This window comes from Geospiza fortis, unplaced genomic scaffold (genome assembly GCF_000277835.1).
Source record: "Geospiza fortis unplaced genomic scaffold, GeoFor_1.0 scaffold237, whole genome shotgun sequence".
NCBI lineage: Eukaryota > Metazoa > Chordata > Aves > Passeriformes > Thraupidae > Geospiza > Geospiza fortis.
The window spans coordinates 1,658,288-1,679,392 of record NW_005054319.1 but is presented as its reverse complement, the minus strand read 5'-3'; the positions used below and the strand labels follow the sequence as shown (position 1 = coordinate 1,679,392).

The window sequence follows — 21,105 nt, the reverse complement described above, 5'->3', positions numbered from 1 at the left end:
CTGGGCAGGCAGCTGTCCCCAGAGCCAGGAGCAGCTGGACACACTGGCCACCTTGCTGGCTGGAGCCCCACTGGTGCCACGCTGCCTCGGGGCACAGCTCTGCTGCAGGAAGCACCACACACTCCAAATCAAACTTCCCTTGTACCTCTTCCACTCTGCAGTTGAGGTCTGAGGTTGTGGTTCCACGTTGCTCTGTCTCAGTTGGGTTGGCAGAGGCAGCAGGTGTGAAGTCTCAGTTAAATATTAAGGTAGTTAAATATTAAGCCAAAACATGAACAAAAGTTCCCAGTACCAGCAAGATTTCCATCTTCTACTGTGTACAGCACATTCCCATGAGCAGCTGGGCAGGTCCTTAGTGGCACATCTTGTAAGGAGAACATTTAGTGAGTGAGTTATTTCTAGTTTGCCACCTGTAATGTTTCCACTTGCTACAGACAGAGCCAAGCAGCTGATGGATAAATTGCCTGGAGAGCTGTAGCAGTGTTGTGCTTTGTTGTTCAATTATCAGTGCCTGTAAAAGGAGGCTCTTACAGTCATAGCTGGAAAACTGCTTCTATTTTAGACATAGATAGCTTCTCAGAAGACAAACTAAAATTAGCCAAGATGTTAATTTGAAGTATTATTTTGAAAGATGGGATCCATGAAACCAATGCCAAAGAAAGCTGGAGCCTTAAAATAATTTCCATTACAATTTAAAATTGTTGTTCCTGCCAAATAGGCAACTACATTAATTATTAACTATAACTAAAGATACACAGTTTCAGAGTATTCCTTATTTTTGTACATTATAAAAACCATTACTAACTTCAAGCCATGCTGCTTCTTTTAGAGGGAGGTAAAATAAAAAAAGCTCTGAGCACAGAGCATAAAGAGAGGAAATAATTGAATGTGCTTCAAGTAGCTGTGTATGGTGGTGTGTGGAAAAGAGCTGGCACAGCTCTCCAAGTGCTCTTAAAAGTCTTGCCTTCTGGCCTCTCATTATGCTCAATGTGCTCCCCAGGAGCAAAAAGGCAAAGTTTGCACAAGTGCTTTGTGTTTTTTACACTGCATTTGAATGGGAACCGGAATTCTCAACCTTCTGTGTGCAAATGGTGTGATGGAGTGTGTAATTTAACTAGGCTTCAGTTTGCCTCAGAAGCAGCTGATTGTGTAGCAGGTACAGATGTTCTTTCTGGTGTTCATGACCTGCTTCTCCACAATTCTAAAAGGTTCAGCTGGAAGTTGGCAAAGCTTTTTGCCTGTCTAAATGAAGTGTACCTTGGAGTTCTGAAGCCACAGCCAGCTACAGTCAGATGACTTCACATCCCCACTTCTCCCTTACCTCCGAGAAGAGCTGCACGTTGCAAGGACTAAATTCTACTAAATGATCCATTTTCCTGACTCTTCCTCTTCCAACATAGACTGTTTTCCTGCCAGGCTCAGGAGCCTGAAATAACACACAATCCCACCTAAACTGGCTCTGCTGTGGTGTTGTAGCTTTGTGGCTTGGTGCAGGTCAGAACCCTGCTCTGTTGTACTATAAGAGCTTTCACCTTTGGTTCACTGGAAGGGTTTTAAATGTCTGAGTAAAGCTAATGACTGCATTTTTGTCCTTCCAATGCTCAGTTTCATGTAAGAAGTCTTTTTCTTGTGCAGGGAGCTCCTGGAGGAGAGTGGACTGACTGTGGACACCTTGCAGAAGATGGGTCAGATCACATTTGAATTTGTAGGCAACTCTGAACTCATGGACGTTCACATTTTCCGTGCAGATCACTTTCATGGAGAGCCAACAGAAAGTGAGGGTAGGTGGCTGGTGTGGGGAAAGGAAAGAGGTGCATTCTCTTCTGAGACAGCACTGCCCTTAGGAAATGCAGAACTATTCACACTAAAATGCCTCCCAGAAGGAAGGCAGCTGGGCTGTAGAGGGAAGCTGCTTGTTGACCAATATTCACAGTATAGGCAGCAAAAATCCATGAGCACGTCCCATACGGAGTTCTTTTGTTTTTTGCCACCAGAAATGCGGCCCCAGTGGTTTCAGCTGGATGAGGTGCCCTTCCATTGCATGTGGCCAGATGACAGCTATTGGTTTCCCCTGGTGCTTCAGAGAAAGTTGTTTCGTGGCTATTTTAAGTTCCAAGGACAAGACACCATCCTGGAGCACAGCCTGAAAGAAGTGGAGGAAGTTTAAGAAAGCAGAAGCATTCAGCCCACATGCTACTGCCCACATGGGCTACAGCATCCTGAGTGTGACTTATAAGAGTCTCATTGCTCAGCTTGCCAGAACACAAGACTTGCTTTCCAGGTCACTGCAAAGTAAGGGGGTTTCTTAGAGCAGAAATAAAAGTAACAAGATTTTCCATGCTGTGAAGTCCCTGGTTGTGGTAAGCTTTGGTGGTTATGTGATCACAGCTATTAAAAACTTAAGTGTTAATCCTTTTTAGTGGCTTAAGCTTTTCTCTTATGGGTGGGTTTATTATTTTTTTTTTATTATTAAAAATACTTTTTTAGTAAAAGCATGTGTTGTCCTGTTGTAATGGTGCTGTGAAAGCCTTTTGAAAAGTTCAAACCAGAGATTCCTTCAGGATCCTCCAGCTGAAGGCAGTGTAAGGTTATGGGAGTTAAGAAAGCACAAGCCAGAGGCAGATATACAGTCCAGTCTCAGCCCAGCTTTCACTGTTGCAGCTCCTGCTGTGAAGTCAAACTATTTGAGCATTTCAGGTAAAAATATGCTGAACCAATTCAACTTCCAGCAAGTTCCTGTTGCAATGTGCCATCCCCTAGGGCTGCAGGCTTTGTCCCAGGGCAGGAGCAGGTGACTGCTCAGCACTGATGCCAGCCCAACCCAGCATGGTGGGCAGCACAACTTTAATCCAATCATGCCAGAAATAACACATCACATATATAACTTCTTACACAAGTTGGTTTTTTTTACCTTTTTGCAAACACTTTTACAGACATGTAACACTTACAGATAGAATCTTGGAATGTCATGTAGGATCTGTAAACATTTCCAGTCTACCAGCTGTAGTAATAGTTCTTTAATTCCTGCATTTGAATAAAGTGCTTCATACATAAGGCTATTTGAGCAAAGCAAAGATACAGGATATTCCAGGCAGGCAAAATTCACACCCTCTGAACTATGTTTGTTTCTTGTCTCCTTCCAGCAGTTTTGAAAAATTTATACCACTCAAAACTATCCTTCATCTGCTCAGCAAGCCACAGCTCAGACTTAGGAGGATGAATTAACACCCTAAAACCTTACTTTTCCTTTTGTGCTGCACATTTATTTACAGAGGTTTTGATACCCATCCCTGCTTCTGACCTGGCAGTGAGGGTTCCTGGCTGCTCTAACAGAGAGAATGGCTTGGGGCAAATAGAATAAGCATAAAAGGACAAGCAGCTTTTACAGAGTTGGACCTTACTGCATGGTAGGAAAGGGCATGACTGGCAGCCAATACCTGTTAAATACCTTGGTTTATTTCCTGATGGAAATTGTAAATTGCTGGGTGAGAGACAGCGCGTGACAATCACACAGAATTACTTTCTGTTCCTCCAGGAGTTTGGGTAGGAAAAGAACAAGCATGGCTCAAGCTTGCACTTCTGTTATCCCCTCTGCAGTCAGGTGAGTCCTTTCAGGAAGGTGCTTTCCCCAACCCTGATTTTTAGCTCATGCCAAAGAGCTGGGATGCTACTGCTCTTCTAAGTAAGTTCTGTCCCCAGGTGGTGATCTTTGTCTTTTAGTAAACAGCACAAACTGAAGAGTGTAAATTAGCCTGTTACAATTCCAGGAATTACACCCTTGCATGGTTAAAGGAGAGTTAAAAGCACTGGAATGTAGCAAGGCACCGTTGAACATGTTACAACTGAGGAGGAGAAATTTGCCAGGAAGATGGAAGGAGAGGGAAAGAAGGATACAGGATTTAAGGTACTGTAAATAGTGTTTTGAGCCTTTCAACAGGATACTGACAAAAAGCCTGTATATTCCCACTTCACAGCTGGAAGTGGAGAAGCCCTCGGGAGTGACAAAACTTAGAGCCCTCTTCAGAGAACAATTTTCAGGCAGCCTTTCAAGGTCTCAGGTGTTTACTACCCTGGTACCTCCAGGACTGCTCTGACAGACACTGCAGGCTTTTCTACCATCACTCCTTTGAACACATCAAAGTCCCCTGACCTCAAGCACACACAGAAAAGCTTCCATTCACAAAAGCACATTAACACTTTGGCACTGCACCTTACAGGAGCATCAGATCTCAGATAGGCAACACACACTCCTCGATTAGTCTGGCTTGGTTAGTGTTTACTGCAGAAGGAAAGAGCATGGAGCTAACTACAACTTTTTTTCCCACATTGGCTAGGACAGACAGACAGCTTGATGGATCCTTGGAGTTCCTGCTGCTTCCCTCTGGAGGAAGGAAGCTGTGCTTGATGCTCCCTCCAAGTCTGACAGATCCATAAACTGAACAAAACAGAGACAGTAAGGAAATCCCTCACACATTGAGGTAAACAAACAGTGCTGTTTGCACACTGACCAGCCTCCCAGAAGAAAGGCTTGCAAACTAAGGGTTGTATGAAACAGTGTCTGCATGTGTTTTAGGAATGAGACAGAAGCTTGATAGTCCAGTATGAAATAAACTCTGAAAGTGCCAGCAGCTGGATCAGCTTTGAGAATACTGGGCCTCAGTTCTCAAATACCTGGTGAACAGAGTAAAACCAAAACAAGAAAAGCCCATCCCCAAAACTCTCCTCCAAGACACAAGGGCTGACAATGGAGGAATGGGGTGTTTCTCAAAACAAGGTCATTTCAGTCTCTTTATAAGTCCTGTGGTGTGTCTATCATTGTTACAGTCTCTGCACTAGGACTGTACAATTTGTGCTTTAGGAAAACAGGAAAGAGGAGTTAGTCTAAAGCCCTAATGTCATTTTGATGTTTGCTTTTTGGGGGGGTTGACTTTTGATTTCAAATCAAGTTCAAAATTGTAATGTTTTTCTAAGAGTGACAAGTGCAAAGTTCCATTCAGGCTAGTCCTTTGCAAGCACTCCTACAGAACACTGCCCAGTCAAACAAGTAATTTATGAGACCCATCATAAATTATCAGATCTTGCCCCAAAACATACAGTATTTTCTCAATTTCACTGTTCACCACATCAGGCAAACAAGTGAGGAAGGATGGGTGCTGAGACTAAACCAGCCATAACCAGCCAGCACCTTCTGATAATGTGAAGAGCATGGAAAAGTCTGGTAACACACTTTCCACACTTGAACCACAAACCATCTTTCTAATCAAGACATGGTCAAGCAGAAAAACCTGTTGTACCATGCCTGAGATGATATCTTCTCTGTAACTGGACTGGAGAAACATTTCCCTTCCCTGACAGTTTGCTCCAGCTTGTGAGCAGAATTTCTTCTGCATCACTTAGGAAATCTCCAGGAGAGAATCAAATCTGTCACAGCCATTTGCAGTTCATCTGTCTCACTGGACAAGGCCCATGTGCAGGAGGAAAGTGAGTTAACATTTGAATTGTTGGAAAAAGCTCTTTAATGCAATCTGTGCAAGGTTGGCTACACACTGCTTAAGGCCCAGCACTCAAGGAATTCACCCATAGCAGTGTATTTACTCCATTTTGAGGAGTGTGAGTAATGGTTATTCAGTCTCCTGAAACTGGGCAAATAACTTATCTTGCTTCTAGCTGAAGAAACTAATCCAGAATTTCCACCTAGGCTAGGAAGAGTTTCATGTTGCACTGAAATTTCTAAATAAAAAAAAAATCAAATCAAAAAAGCTTTCGTGATTGGAGGATTTAAATATACTTCCTGATAATGGGGAAGTTCCCCAGTGGGAAAATACTGTAATGATTCTGATTAACAGCAAGCACTCATCCTTGTTAATCTGCTTCCTTTTTTACCCATTTGAGGAAAATGCAAAGAAGCCAAGTCAAAAATTCCCCTTTGGAGGCTATTTTGGCCCCAGAGAAGTTAGGTTCAGGGAGTCCTGTTCACACAGGGTTTTGCTGCAGACGTTTGCAGTTTGATTATCAGTTTCTCTGGAGGATGTGCACATTTCCCCTGAGGTAACACAACATGCACGTTCTCCCCCTTTGCCTCCCACGGCAAAGCCACTGGAGATGCAAAGTGGGGAATGTTTAGTCCCTTTATCACAACCACAAACCATTCTGAAAGCCCCATTACCAAGGGCTGTGGTGTTTTTAGAGATGAGAACTTTCACTTAATCATCTACTCTCCTTCACAAACAAACATACTGCAGTGCTACCCACAGCCAGGAAGAATGACAGTAACTTCCTGATAATACTGAATTTTTGCTAATGAACTTTATCAGCACTGTGTTCCAGCCTGCTGGTGCAGCAGGATACTTCTGATATTACACCAAAGAAAACACCAGCCTTTGGGTCAGCAGCTCTCCAACAGATCTGAGCTGCTACTCACCAGATGGAGGTCAGAACCTCCAGAAGAAATAAACAAGCTACCTTGTAGCTGTTCTACTCCTGTAGTACAAGTGGTTTACAATTAAGGAATGTTTTAGTCAATTATTTTCTCATTTATGCCAGGCAAACTCCTCCGAGTTCCTGAACCCAGCTGTCTTTGGCCCCAAACTGAAAAATACAAGCAAGTCCCCAGAATGCCCTTCAACCGTGAAGGGAAACAAACTGACAATAGAGTCCATCCAGCACCAACAGGAAAATCCCTGTCACAGAGCAGCACTGACCCCTGCCCAGCTGGGCTACAAAATCCAACCACTTCATTCATTCTGTGCTAAGGTCTAGCAGTAAGAAATCAAATCCAGACACCTACAACGGGATGGGGGATGGCTTTCAGCTTTCCTTATGCACACACGTCCCTAACACAGGCCCTCCAAGGCACAAAAAGCAATTTATCTCCACTACAAGCAAGTGCTTCAGCTATCCTGTTCATCTCAGCACTTCAGAGACATGCAGAGATGTGTCAGCACAGCTGCAGATAAACACGATTGGAGGACTGTTAGTACAAGATGCAGAGGCCTCAGCAACAACAAACCCTGCAGCACTCGCTGTGCCAGGCTCTGTCCCGACCCCATGAGGAGTATCTGCAGGAGAATGAACATCAGCTCTGCCCCAGGGCATTGCAAAATTACAAAATTGTCTCTATATCCATATGTTCTGCCCCACATCCAGTCTGTCTAAATCAGAGAGCAGCTCAAAGCAGCAATATTAAAAAAAAATAAAAATAAAAATAGCTGTTTTGGAGGATTCATTGGAGGTAGAAGTCCCACCCCTTCGTTGATTGCCCTTCTTGCTCCGTGTGGGATGCTTGGAACGTTAATTGGAAAAGAAGTTTCCCTCTGGAGGTGACAGTGGTGGAGTTGGCATACTGCTGGATCCCACAAAAAGGCAGCTCAACTTCGGCTTCAATTCATTCCAAACTTTACTCATCTGTGAGTGGAGAAGGAGAGAAAGCAGACATGACCACACAGCAAGTAACAATCTCACCACATGGAATTTTAGCAGCAGTCTCAGACATACAGAAGCACAACACAAATTTGCTGAAGTATTTTCAGGAAGTTCAGTGGACCCAGAATGTTCCTGTCAGACCAGTGCAGCTCCATGAACATTTTCCTGAGCCTGTATGGAAGGGAGATTTCCCTTCATCAAATTCCTTCACTGAAGGGATGATAGGGAGTGAAAGAGAAGAGACTTTTCTAATATTACCAAAGCAAGAAAGTCTGTATATGGGGAATATTAAAGGGTTTAACAAAAAGGAGTTTTCTAAGTTTTAGAGCAAAACCTGGAAAGTTTTCTTGTCATACAATACGTTGTGTAGCTCAACAAGAAACAGATTAATCTAACAAACACACATCATTCATTACAGAGTAGAGATTGAATGGTTGGGTCTTTTTCAACTACTCACAGGGTAGGGCCAGCTACAGATAAGAGAAGAAGAAATAAAACTTGCTGCAAGAATATACCATCTTTTAGAGGAGTTAGAGGCCAACCCTGATCCTCACCCCAAACTGGAAAAACCTCAGGTAACTTCCTAAGCTATGAGAGAGCCCTACTGCACAGATGATTAGAGGATGAAGGCCAGTGGGTGAAAACAAATCCATTCAAATTCTCATTCATATTTTAGAAAAAGGACACAGTCTAGAACTCACCTCTTTGTGACCCTGAATCTGGGAGTTGACAAAGGCCCCCAAAATATGAGATGTGAGAGGCAGGTAGATGTGGATGAGCTGTGTCTCCTGATGCAGGCAGTACAGGGAGAAGTAATTCCGCAGCTCCATGGTTATGATGGCGTTTTCTTGCTGAAAGAAGAGGAACTCAGTGACCAGAAAGAGGATGGGAAAAAGGAGAAACAGGAGAAAACAGCATTCCTCCCCATACCAGCAATTCAAACACATACCAAAACCCTAACAAGGCAGTTCCTGGACCCATTTGATACAACAGGAATTGCCCTTTCCCTCATGCAGACTGCTGCTTCCCACAACTCCTGCAAATTATGTGCTACCAACACATTTTCCACGTAGCACAGTGGGTAGCACAGATTTCCCAAAGTACAGGCTACACTTTCAGTCCAAAAACTGTCTGCAAATGTGACTGAGTTCCAGAGCAGCACCACTAGAGCCCAGTCCCACCCTCTGCTCTGCCTGCCCTACCTCCACAATCCGAGACTCCAGTTGCTCCACCGATTCTGGTTCTTTGTTCTGCACAGTGGCACTCATCATCTGCTTCTTCATCATGCTGTACTTGTGCAAGGCTCGCTGGTGCTTGTGCAATACCCCCTTCTCGTGCCTTTCACACAGGTCCTTTATGGGAAAAGAAAACAGCAGTGGAGCCAAGAGTCAGCAAACACACAGCCAAGTACATCAGGAGCACACACGTGTGGTCACACTTTGTGTCATTTCTACGCTGCAGATTTTTGCTCCTTTGTTTTCAAGAGGGTCAAAAAATGCCAGTAGCTAAGAATTTAAGAAACAAAACTGCTTGAACCCAGACCTGTGAGCTTAAGAGGCAACCTGGAGCACCACTTCTGCCAACATTTTGGATCTTATCAGGCCTCTTATCTTTTCTGACCTTCTCAGTATTAAGTGCTGGCAATTAATTAAAGTGCTGGCTCAAGTCCTTCAAATTCAGTCCTGGCCTGGGAATGTCAGGAGAGGCTGCCACATACAGCTGAGAAAGCCCTTTCATTCATAACTGAACTCATGTCTCCATGAGCAAATCAGTAGCAATCTAGTTCACTGCTTTGACTCAAAAGCAGCCAAATCTAAAACCAAAAAGTTAGCTGATCCATACAGTTTAACCAGTCATATTTTTAAATTCCTTGCAGAGTTTGCTCTTTGGCAAGTTCTCATCATCAGATGAGCTATCAGGAAGGCTACAGAGCTCCTTGTGGCCAAGAGCCACTCCCCTCCCTCTGCCAGATGCCCAGTTTGCCTCTGAACTGGCCTCACAGACAGTTTTCCATCCAGTTGGCGTTACACCCTCTAAAGAGCACAAACTTGCTCTAAACAACTTTCTTGTTGGCAGAACAGCAGAGCTCACTTTATAGGACTGGAGTAAATCCAGGAAAAGGTTCAACTTCTCCACCACATCATTCTCTTCCTGTTTACCCTAGAAAACAAGGAAAAAGTACATTTTACGTAAGCCTGGCATCACAGCCCTTCACCCCCCACACCACGCAGGCTCTCGCTGCTCTCTCCAGGGCACATCAGAGCTTACACAACTGCATCAAAAATCTCTCCAATGGCACTGGAGTGTTTAGTCTTCAGTGTGCAGAACAAAGACCTGACTGAGGCAGGAACAGCTTTTCCAACTGACTGATCATTAGAACAAGAGGAGTTGGTTTCACAGGCCTGCGTGTCAGTCCTTTCAGCACACTCTGCCTGGAATTCCTTGCTTTTGCAGATTCCTCCAATCTTTCATCTTCCCTTCCTACAAGATAACTAATCCATTAAAACTCTGAATACCTGCATGTTCCCCATAACAGTTCATGCATCAGAAGGCAGAGATGAGACACCAAGACAAATTTCACTGCCAATTTTTTTATTTTATAGAATACTCTTTTCTTCCTGTATCAATAGAGCTCTCTGGAGCATAAACTCCAGAGAAAAGAGACCTGGCCTGACTGATCTACAAAAGCACAATAACTGTTTTAACACAATGAGATGAAGAGCACTGAAGACAAAACTATTACTTTTCCTTCCCAGACTGTCGTGTTCTCACATCATTCTGACAGTCATTACCACACTGTGCACTTAGACTGGAATGTGATGCTTCTGCCTGAATGATTCTCATGTAATGTTTAAGTACATGAACGTGAAAATTTGATTCAGAAGTTATTCTGGGTTCTCTGTAGCAGATAATAAAATGGAACATGGCACTTTTGGACAGCTCACCCTAATAGTGAGCTTAATGTGTGCAGTAACCATTTAAAATTAAGAAAGAAAGCAGGTTTTTTCTTCCTTTCCCTTGCCTGTTACATTTTTTCCCATTTAGACACAGTCCAGGTATTTCACACAAGCTTGAACAAGCAGGCTGTTAGTTAAGGATGTGAGTTTGGACTGCAATCTCCCTCTTAACTCGTGAAGGGCTTATGTCCACAGAGCTCAAGATTCAAGATAAAATTTAGGGCAGCAGTGTACTTCATTCATGTTACAAAAAGGAGAAAAAAAAAGGACAAAAGTAAAGGACTCACCTGCTGCACAGCCTTATCTGCCAGAAGTGCAAATTCAACAGACAGACCCTTCAAGGCTTGTTTCAGAGTACCCCATGTGTTGTTATTCAAAGAAGCCCAGGAAGGAAGTGGAGTAGTGTCTGAGCCCAAAGCACTGGAAGGAGAAAAGTGATGGTCACATCTAGGAGACAAATTCCACTGAGCAGATAAAGTTATTTGCAGAGAGCAGTTTCAAATCTGTCTAAATAGCCCACAGTGCTGAGCTACTACTGTCCTATCTCAAATGCAGAGTTAACTGTGTACATACTGGGGAGAGAGACAATAACACAAGTACCTGAATGTGAAGGTATTTCTGTTTTCTTTCCTCACACTCTAAGGAATGCAGCCCTAGTGAAAAGCGTGTATTTCCTTCTTTTATAGAAGGAAAATTGATTATGTCCTACAGCATGCACTGAAACACCCATTTTTACCTGTTTATTTGCAGGTAAACTTTACAAGAGTTTTGAGTTCTAAACCAACATTAGAAATCAGCAAATCCTGTTCCTCCAAACCTACCTGAGCTCCTTCCCAAATATGAGGAGGTCGGAGGCGTTGTCGATGGCTCGGGAAGCAATTCTCTCCGCACGGTCCCGGAGCTTATAAAAGCTGTTATAAATATTTCTGATCAGCTCCCTGCTGGCAGCAAACTGGGCCTGAATGTCAGCTGGGAGGAAGTCCTGAAGGAGTACAGAGGGATTACTGGTGGATAAATCAGAGGCACAGCACAGTCTGCAGAGGGACAGGCTTCCCTCCTGTGCTCACACTCTCCCACTGTGCTCCAAGAACTCTGCAGAGATCAGTTTGCCATTTAGGTGTCCAAGTCACATGTCACACAAACAGCCCTAATTTTCAGAGGCAGAAAGGGGTTCAAATACCCAGCACAGACAGAACTGGCAAAATCTGCAATTCTCCTATGTAGTTAAAAGAAGATTTGTGAGGTTTCAAGCTCACAAGTTCTGATCTGATCCTACTGGTAACTCCCAGCCCAGTAAAGTCAAGCACGAACTGAAAGTTCAGCTTTTTTTTGACCAGTTTATCACTGGCAAAAGCCTGAATTAAGCTCCAGTTGCAAAACCCTCTGCAAGCACTGCAGGAACCTGAACAACAACTTGCTTTGAAATTGCTCAATGAACACAGTGGATGTGTACTTAAAACTTGTCATAGCACTAATCACTGGGATAAACAGATATATGGAGAATTTATAACTAGCTTTTCCATAGCAGTCCAAATTGCTCTCCCACAGGGAGAGAACAGACAGAATGAGGGCATGAGCACAAGGGAAAGACATCAATCTAGACATTACCTTTTAAATTGTGCAATTTGTGCATTTGTTTGTTATGCAAGTACAAGTAATTACAGAGAAACATGTTCTGAGCAGGATTCATTGTTTAATCTATACCATATTCATGAGCCAGAATTTAGCTAGAAATATCAGGCCCTTAAGAGTCAAAAGTTTATTTGATCTTTTCAATAAAATTACAAGTCCTTCAAACTCTGGAAACAAATGTCTCCTACTTAAGGTGTCCATCACTGCACAAATGCCATAACTGAAGCACCAGGAGAAGGAAGCCATTTAAACCAGAATAACATGTTGCAAGAAATTCATATACGTACCTTGGCTTGGGTAGCTAATCTGCAAGTCACAAATTCATCTCCTACTCCCTGGACCAATTCCCTTAGCTTATTCTGTACATCCTGGAGAAAATATAGAATCAAATGAGCATGAAGGAACTGTGAAAAAACACAGGCAGTTCATGCAGGTCTCAGATATATTGCAGCAGCAAGGCACAACTCAGCAGATACAGCTTTACCCAGGTTAGATTTAATTTAAGGAAAAGCATAATCTCTGCCTAAGAATAGTTATAATTTTCAAAATACTACACTCCTGGCATTGAGTGAAATTACCTTCCACTTTCCACTGTGGAAACACCTGCTGAGAGAAAATTCTCTTCCTCCCAGGGAGCAAAGCCATGTAGGTTAACAGCAATCCTGAACACTGTGGCAGTTACAGCAAGACTTGCAAGCTCAGGACTATTGCTAACAAACACTCACTGAGCCACTGAAGGACAGGAAGAGTTTCAAGAGCACATCTTCTGAGAAGGGAGGGTGTCGAGCCACCAGGTTTATAAATCGCTTCAGCGCTCTCCTCCTCGATTCTATGAACTCACGATCAGCTGCAGGAAGAAACATGAGATTTCAGCTAATGTCCCCCACATGACATCTCAGAAAGGAAAAGGAAAGCATTGCAGCAAAAACCAAAGAATGGATACCTATAGTCTGTCAGGTCCCAAAACCAGAACTTTCAGACTGACCACCTGAACAAATATTCTCAAAGTTGTCTGAGGTAAGCAGAAGCCAAGACTTTCAATCTCTTAAACATTTCTTTTCAACAGTATCACACTTGCAGCATGAAGCAACCCCCCTGCAGCCCAAAATGCAGATGCAGGTTTACCTCCCAGCATCCTCTTTGGGGGCAGTGCAGGCACCATGCGGTACGGGAACTTGTGCAGCAGCATCTCGTGGAACACCACAAAGTCGTTGTATCGTCTGTACACCGAGCACTTGAATCTCTGCAATTAACCAGGGGGGATAAATCAATGCACAGCTTACACAGCAGCACCTCCACCTTTTTTTTTTTTCACTGTAAATATGATTTCTTCACTAGCTCAAATCAGTTTGAAATACCCAGCTCTCAATGCCAGTTTGTCACAAAACCGTTCCGTTTCCATTGTCACACACCTGCTCTGGTACAGAGCTCAGGTTTTCAAGCAAGTGAACTTGCATACCATCCTTCACAGCTCAGTTAGATGGTCCATGCTGCAGAGGCCCAAGTCAGGAAGGCCCAGTTCTACTGCATTAAAAATCAACCCACACAACTGGTCTACTTAAAACCAGCATCACCCAGCATATCTAGATCACTCAGGACTTTGCCAGCAAAAACTGCACAGACATTTTTAGGAGGATAAATTCTCACCAAGCCCAAAGCTTGTTCACATTACCTTGCTGGAAACCTCATATTCCACATGTTTCAGGAAAAGGCCCTTCTTCTCAGGTATAAGTTCCACCTGCACACTGTCCTTGCTCAAGAGCTCTTGTAGGGTGTGGGAAAGCAGCAGTGGATTTCCCTGGGGTGTCTGCATTAGAAACTGTTCCGCTTCCCTTGGTTCATTTACTGGAGGCTTTGCCAAATCTACAAGACAAAAAGGGAAAAAACACTAGACCTGATAAGATATAGTAAAAGAAGCAGCCTTAAAATATTCTGTTCCTTTGCTTGGTGCTGCCAGAGTGGTGCAACGCCACCAGAAGCCCAGCCAGGCCACTCCCCTGGGAGGTTATGCTGCTTCTCACACGTTCACATCATCAGTACCTCCCTGCTCACAACACCCAGGAGCACCACCAATTATATCGAGTCAGAGAGACATCTCCACTAAGCAAAGAATCACAGGCCAAGTTTGTACTGTGAATCAGCTAAGAGGCCTGCATTTCCTGTCTGTCCAGCTCCCACCACAGCAGGATCTGCCAAAATGAACGAAACCCTTGCTCAGCACTTTTGGATCCTGCCTAGAACAACTCATGGAAGGAAAGAAAAATGTGTCGTTTTACCACGCTGCAGAAATTTAATCCATTAATTTTGCACATCATTACAAAGGAAGGAGACACTTCATTTGACATAATTTTATTAAACTCTATGACAGTGTGCTACAGAGAGTGTGAATTACAATAATTTACTATGTCAACATACTTAAGTTCCAAAGCAGAGGGAAAAGGTTCCTAATAAGGGCTGCCAACCCAACAATTCTTCAATCATAGCAAGCTGTGGCAAAATCTTTCAAACTTACCTATTCTCTTCCATTGCTGCAAACAGCTTTTGACAGCAAATTTGGCCATAACTGGGCAGCTTTGGACAGTAACTGACTCTCAGATGCAGAAGTGAAAAAATATGGGTCTTAAGAATGTGGCCCCAGAGGACAAATGACATCAAAGAAGGGGCAAAGCTGATGACTCAGAGTGTTCTCTTATCAAGTTCCTGACTGCAGCCTCTTATCTCACCCTGACTTCATAACTGCATCTATTATGTGATTGTAAACTAAGCTTACATTGCTTTTCAAAGCCATCCTTTCTTTTCTACCCATTCCACACATAGGAAATAGTGCGAAAAATGAGGGTACAACCCTGGGCTCTGTCCACTCCATACCTGAGTTCTGCTCTCCAGTCTGGAGCAGCTGGGTTGCCTTCCTCTCTGTAAGAGGCATATTGTGAACAAACTCTTTTATAAAGCAAGTCAAATCCACTGATGAAAGCTTCCTAGAAAAGCCAGGTAGGATTCATTATCCCTTCCTTGCCATTGTGCAGAAGTCCTTAAATATATCTGCAATTTTGAGAACACAGTAACACTACAGAAGCATTTCTTTCAGCTTCCATACATAGTTCAAAAAGTTGTTAACTGGGTAACAGATTAACTCAAGGAAGATAAGAAGTCATAGCCTTAACTTGAAAGCCCTGACCTCCTCCTGATAAGGATTTCCCACCTGCTCCTTCATGTGCCCTAGGCCCTGATAAACAGGGAAAACAAGCAATCTTTAATTCTTCAGATTTATCACTTCATAACAGACACTTGGCTATTTGTTCCATAAAATGACTTAATGAAACCAAACCAAATCCAGGACAAATGACCCTATCCCACATGCCTCATCAGGCTTCAGATTCCTGCTAATGTGACTCAGAGTAGCAAGTCTTAACACCTCTGCTTTAATAGACATATCAGCTGCTAACCCCACCTAGGTAGCAGCTCCTAAAGATTTCCAGCTACCTGCCAGAAATTTGCAGTAAAATAATATAAACTAATTCAGTGTTGACATGGGATTTTGCTGGATGAAATGACAACATCTGTAGAGCACAAGGCATACTGGATTTCCAGAGCAGCAGTTCTCTGGGTGCCTACCCTGGTAATTCTTGGGTTTAACTGCTCAAGACACATCAGTGAAATGCAACTCAGGACAGCAGATGTTGTTACTCCTCCAATGCACACACACACCTGCCTCCAGAGAATTCCAGAGCCTTCTGTGATGCTCAGCCACTGGCTGATGTTGCAGAGGCCTCCCTCAAAGGGGGGTACTCAAAATGCACCCCAACCAATTCCCCAAGCAGTGCCAATCTGTACTAACACAACATCTCCTCCTGCCTACTGAGTCACTGTCTCTGCTTCCCATCTTTCTGCTGGACATCAACAGCACAAACCAGTCCCTGAACTGGGCTCAGCATTGTCTGGTAAACTCCTGAAACCCCAAAGGCAAGAGACAGGTATGAGGAGAAAAGATGTATAGGGTGAACCATGAAACCCTCACTGTTTCATCTTTAAGTCCCAGAACCAAACTGATGCTGAGGACTCTGCAGTTCCTTAGAGGTCTGAACCCCATTACCCAGTAAGACACCTACAGTGATGCCCCACCAGGCAAGACTCCACAGTTTGCCCTTCTCTTGGTAATTTCTCCCCAGTTTTTATCAAATTATTCTCTAAATTTGCTTTCTAAAAATCACCTACAGGACATGCCTTCTCTTTACCAGCAGTTCACACTCTTGGCTCCCCCTGAAATATTTTGTAGCTTCTTTACATCTCAACCTTGTCTAAATGTGTGAAATCACACAAACCAGACAACCATGCAAACAAGTTTGAATAATTACTGTTTAATTAATAACCTCAGCATGTATGGTATCAAGAAGACAGAGTGAATCTACACCCACAAACACAGCTCTGAGAACACAGTAAAATGACTTGGGAACAGCTGTCAACCTGCTTTAGGAAATGCTTATCATGGCATTAACACTAACCCTACAGAGCAATATATACTGGAGCTATTCTTCAGCCCATTTTTCATTCTACTTACTAAAGAGCCTATTTGGGAACAGCCTCAAGAGCCCTGGCCAGAAATGGTGGATAATGGTGGGAACTCATTGGTATGAGCTCCTGTGTTCAGCCAGTAAAAGGATTTACATGCATTGTACCAGAACACTTAACGCTCCCCATCACGCACTCTCTGCTGCAGAGCAGCTAATTTTGAAAACATTCCCTTTGGTTTCAGCAGATCATTATCTAGTAAAGTTTATATACAGACAGCAGCAAGTGGATACAGAAATGAGGTATGGAATGGTTCCCCTGGAACACTGGGAAGCAGACAAAATAAAAATCAGCTTTTTCCTACAAGCTAGGCTTTTGCTACAGCAGATTCTCAATCTGTTGTCAATAAGTTATCAGGAAATGGCCTGATACAATTGGAAACAAGTTGATATAAAAGTTAAAAATAATACATACAAACATACAAATGCAAACAAGAAGACAGCAAGATGACAACAACTAAAAGTTTGAAGAAGCACTCAAAGCATGGCCTAGTTTTTGTTTGGTTGTAAAAGAAAACAGCTATGAAAACACTGCATAATACTTTTTCTTTTATTTTTTTTCAGCAAGTCAGATAGCCTTTGGACTGAAGGGAGTTGAGAAACTTACCCAGAGAAGAACTGCAATAGAAAATTTCTCTACTTCATGCTTTAGTTAGTGTTTCATGCTTTAGTTAGTGCTCAACATTCATTACTCCACTGATACAACTGGGCAGCAATCTGCCTTCCATGGAGTTAGGAGTTTCCTCCATCCAAATTTCCAAAATCATGCATTTATGAAAGCCAGAGCAGAATTCCAAGTACCTGGATAGCTGCACAGAGTTTTCACATGTGAGTAAGCACATCCAGTAGAGCGATGCCAGGGCTGGAAGCACAGGTGGTAAATCACAACATTGATCTCCCTTCCCTGTTTAAGCTCTGTCAATCAAATTTGGAGGCCTTATCTCCATTTTACAGATGGCTGATGCTACCAACTCCTTATTACACCAGGCAATAATCAGATAAATTTATCAGACATGCTTAAGTAGGTGGTGCCACAGAATTACTTATTACATTAGTGGCACTTTTACTAGAAGGAGAAAGGAGCCTGTAAGGAAGCAAAACCTTCAGGAAAAGCAGCTCAGATCTCTCCTCCATCATCACAGGCCACAACTGTGCAGAGCAGAGGGATCCAACCCACAGGAAATATGAAAACTGACTGGTTTTGTACACAGATACATCAGATTCCTCCCTGGAAAAAGTGAGGGCTCCACTACCAACTCCTGGGCCAGGAATACTAAAGCAGCAATGTAAATATCATTCATCAGCATTTCCCTTTCCTTTCTGTCTTCTCATGAGAAGCCCCAGGAATTATGGAAATGCCTCTCCCCTTTATTGTGTCAAAAACATTCCTCCATAATTCCAGAATCCAGTGTCCACATCAGCCTCCCTGAAAGCTGGTGCAGATTTCAACTACAAATTCAAACAGACTCCCATCCTAGTTCTCATTTTTAAAAATATTACATAATTTGAAATCCCCTAAAAAAAAAAACAAAAACAACATAAGTACTACCAAAAAAAAAAGCAAACAAAACTTTTTTTTTCCTATTAAAGGCTTTAAAGATTTTTTGAAACAACTGCACACAACTTGTTTGGGTTGTTTTGAACCATGCAATTCTTATTTCAGAAGGAGAAAAGCAAAAGAATCAGTCTAACAAAGCTAAGTGCTGCATAGCTGTGTGTTCAACATGGAAAGCAGGTCTGTATTTCTTACTGGGTACAAGAAAAGTTATCATATTTAGCTTCACTCTAATTAAGAGTCTCCTTCCCAACTATTCCCATGTAAATACAAGCTACCCACAATGTCAAAACAAGATAAAATAGCACACACTATCATAAAATTAGATGCTGGAAATAGGCTCCAACATTTTGTTTTTCTCCTTTAAAAAAACCAAAACACCACCACCAGAGATGCCAAGTATGTACTCTGCACTAGTTAGTCTGGGTTTTCTGGGGTTTTTTCCTTTGGTTAGGTTTTCCTATTTCCCCTTTTTTTAGTGTTGCAGGTAGTTTGGTTTTTGTTTGGGAAGGGTTTTTTGGTGTTTTTTTCCAAGTAAGTTTAAGATAGTTATTCAGCACTTGGTGCTCCTAAAGATGAAACAGAGAAGTCATGCCTCAACTCAAAAATAGATGAGACTATTTAAGCTTTCTTTAGTAATATTTAAAAAGCACCTGAATTTCTGCAGTCTCCTGCAACTGTAGGCCTCTTGCTGTTTCTCAAACTACCACAATCCCATACTCCAGCAGAAAAACGCCCCAACACCAACTTGTCACACAGATTTATTCTGTGTAAAGAACTAACCTTAAGCCTCTTGCCCTGTTCTTTCACTATGCTGTTAGATCATCAACTGATTCATCTGATTCCCCAGGTCTGGGGATCCAAGGGACACATTCCATTTACAAGTCAGCCGTGAGCAACAGACCCCAGCTGCAGCAAACACAATAAAGTGAGATGCAGCTACTTTGAAGAAATAACAGGATTAGCAGAGAAAAAAATCCAACGAGGAATGTGCCCTAAGATTACAGGGACAAAAAGTCAAATGCTCACTAGGGCTGGTTCCCAGCGCTCAGTGGATGACTGCTAAGCTATCATTTTTCAAAAGAGGTTGGAAGTGTAAAAATTCACACCCAAAACTGTAACCCAGCAAGCAATAACCCAAACAACTGCTCTGGGAAACTTTCACAAGGACATTTTAGCCTGACTACAAAACTGGCAAGTTCCCACAACCAACCGTCCTTATAGAGGTCAGGAATATCCCATGAAAATAAACAGTTTATCTTTGTTTTCCTTCTCATTTTCCTTACATGGTCCTCCCCCTCTTGATTATGCTTGATGTTAGCATTTAAGCATTAAAAATGGCATTGCCACTCCAGACCCTACAGCCTCCCAATGGTCTTTTCACACATTTTATAGTTAGAACAAGTTCATTCTTATCCCAAATCCTGTTGAAAAGCAATTATTAAAGCTCTCCTCCTTTTGTATCAATTCCACATGTCTGCAACTGGTAAATTTTTCTCCCTCAACCTGCACCAACCCATAAAACTCGAAGACTGTGGGGGGAATCATTGGTCATGTGCAAATTATACTGTCTGTAACCTGTACAGCCCTCCCACGGGCTGAACACACAGTTAAAGGTTTGCCATCAGAAGAAAAGGAGACACCTCACTCCCTACACAGCCAACACCTGGATTACCTCCCTGCAATCATTGCAAAACAGACTCACATGGAAGTAAAAGCAAAAGGGAAAAAAAAAGTCAATAAAAGCCACTCTGCAGAATTGACTTTACAAGCTGGACATTATCCTTTTTTCTTTTCCCTTCGATTGTATTAAAGTACTTCTACTTTTAGTACTGCTAAATCAAAACCACAGCATTTGTATTTGCCCTTAAAGGGGAGCATCAGTGATACCTATCAGGACTCTCATTACTCTGGATATTTCAATCCTCCCAAAACATTCACTGACAAGCTGCTGGTCTCCAAAAACAATTACATATGGGTGTGAAACTTTAAAGATCTCTGAACCTGCATCATGATGCTAAAAATAAAAAACATTGCTGCATTCACAGCATTATTTTTCTTTAGCCAAAATCATTATGTACCCTCTCTCAGTGTTCATCATAAACTCTGTGCCAAAGAAAAACAGGTTGTCTAAAGAAGGCTGAGTAGATCAGAAAGGTACAGAAGCACCACCACCAGAAGTTAATCAGTTGAAGAATATTCTACTTTGGAGACAACTGTTTTATCTCTATAAGGCTCCTGAAGCAGATGGTAAATCCATAAGACATACCTGAGCAAGCTCTCTCTTTGGTACAGTAGGACATTTTTTCCACAAAGGCTGCTGCTCAATATGTTATATCAGTCCTGGACAGAAATATTCCAAAATAATTTATTTATAAGCATTATCTGCATCGGGAGCATCACAGGCCTAACAAGAGCAAACTCACAGTGGGTTCTAAATACAATCAATCAAACCATTTTTCTATGCATTAAGCTTACCTACTCATTTTTCTTTCCAAACTGAGCAAAAAAAAAAAATAGTATGCACAGAGCAGGTACAAAAGTTCAGCCACTTCAAAGGGAACTTCACAGAACCCTCTAAAAGTTTCCTTCAGTTTAACTGCTAAAGGAGTCTAACACATTATTCCCTCAATTCACCCAGGAGCTCCCTCCATCTCTCATTTCGCAACAAACGCTGGCAGTATTTGGCTACAAGTTTGTTCATCCCAGCCCCAGCTGCACGCTCCTAAAACTCCAGCGCTGGGAGCCGGTGCTTTCTGCGCTGGCGGTGCAGGCTCGGAGCGGGGGCACCGGGACCGCCCGTGCCGCTGCCCCGCTGCGGGAGGGTCCGCGCCGGCTCCGAGGTGCCCGGAGCCCCCGGGCGGGCACGGAATAAACTCCGTGCGGCACGGAGGGAGCGCTCGGCCGCGTCACTCCCCACGGGAGAACTTCGGGACCGCGCCCCGCGCCCGCGTCCAGCCCCGCACAAGGG

General features: G+C 43.0%; 2 protein-coding genes across 2 annotated transcripts in view; one reads left to right on the top strand and one right to left on the bottom strand.

Moving 5' to 3' along the window:
* Positions 1-2,492, top strand: part of NUDT1 (nudix hydrolase 1) — a 3,918-nt gene extending 1,426 nt beyond the window's left edge. The window contains exons 2-3 of the mRNA XM_005420351.2: positions 1,636-1,781; positions 1,995-2,492. Coding sequence (XP_005420408.1) covers positions 1,636-1,781; positions 1,995-2,167 — 319 coding nt within the window. The 3' untranslated portion in view covers positions 2,168-2,492. The remainder of the gene's footprint in view (positions 1-1,635; positions 1,782-1,994) is intronic.
* A 335-nt stretch (positions 2,493-2,827) lies between these two features.
* SNX8 (sorting nexin 8) lies at positions 2,828-20,480 on the bottom strand. Its single transcript, XM_005420350.2, has 11 exons — positions 20,404-20,480; positions 13,684-13,874; positions 13,137-13,254; positions 12,737-12,858; positions 12,299-12,379; positions 11,201-11,361; positions 10,667-10,799; positions 9,514-9,582; positions 8,625-8,774; positions 8,124-8,273; positions 2,828-7,404 (listed from the first exon to the last, which is right to left on the bottom strand). Exons 1-11 carry the CDS (start codon positions 20,435-20,437, stop codon positions 7,291-7,293), a joined length of 1,323 nt encoding a protein of 440 aa, XP_005420407.1. The 5' UTR covers positions 20,438-20,480; the 3' UTR covers positions 2,828-7,290.
* Positions 20,481-21,105: the final 625 nt, after the last annotated feature.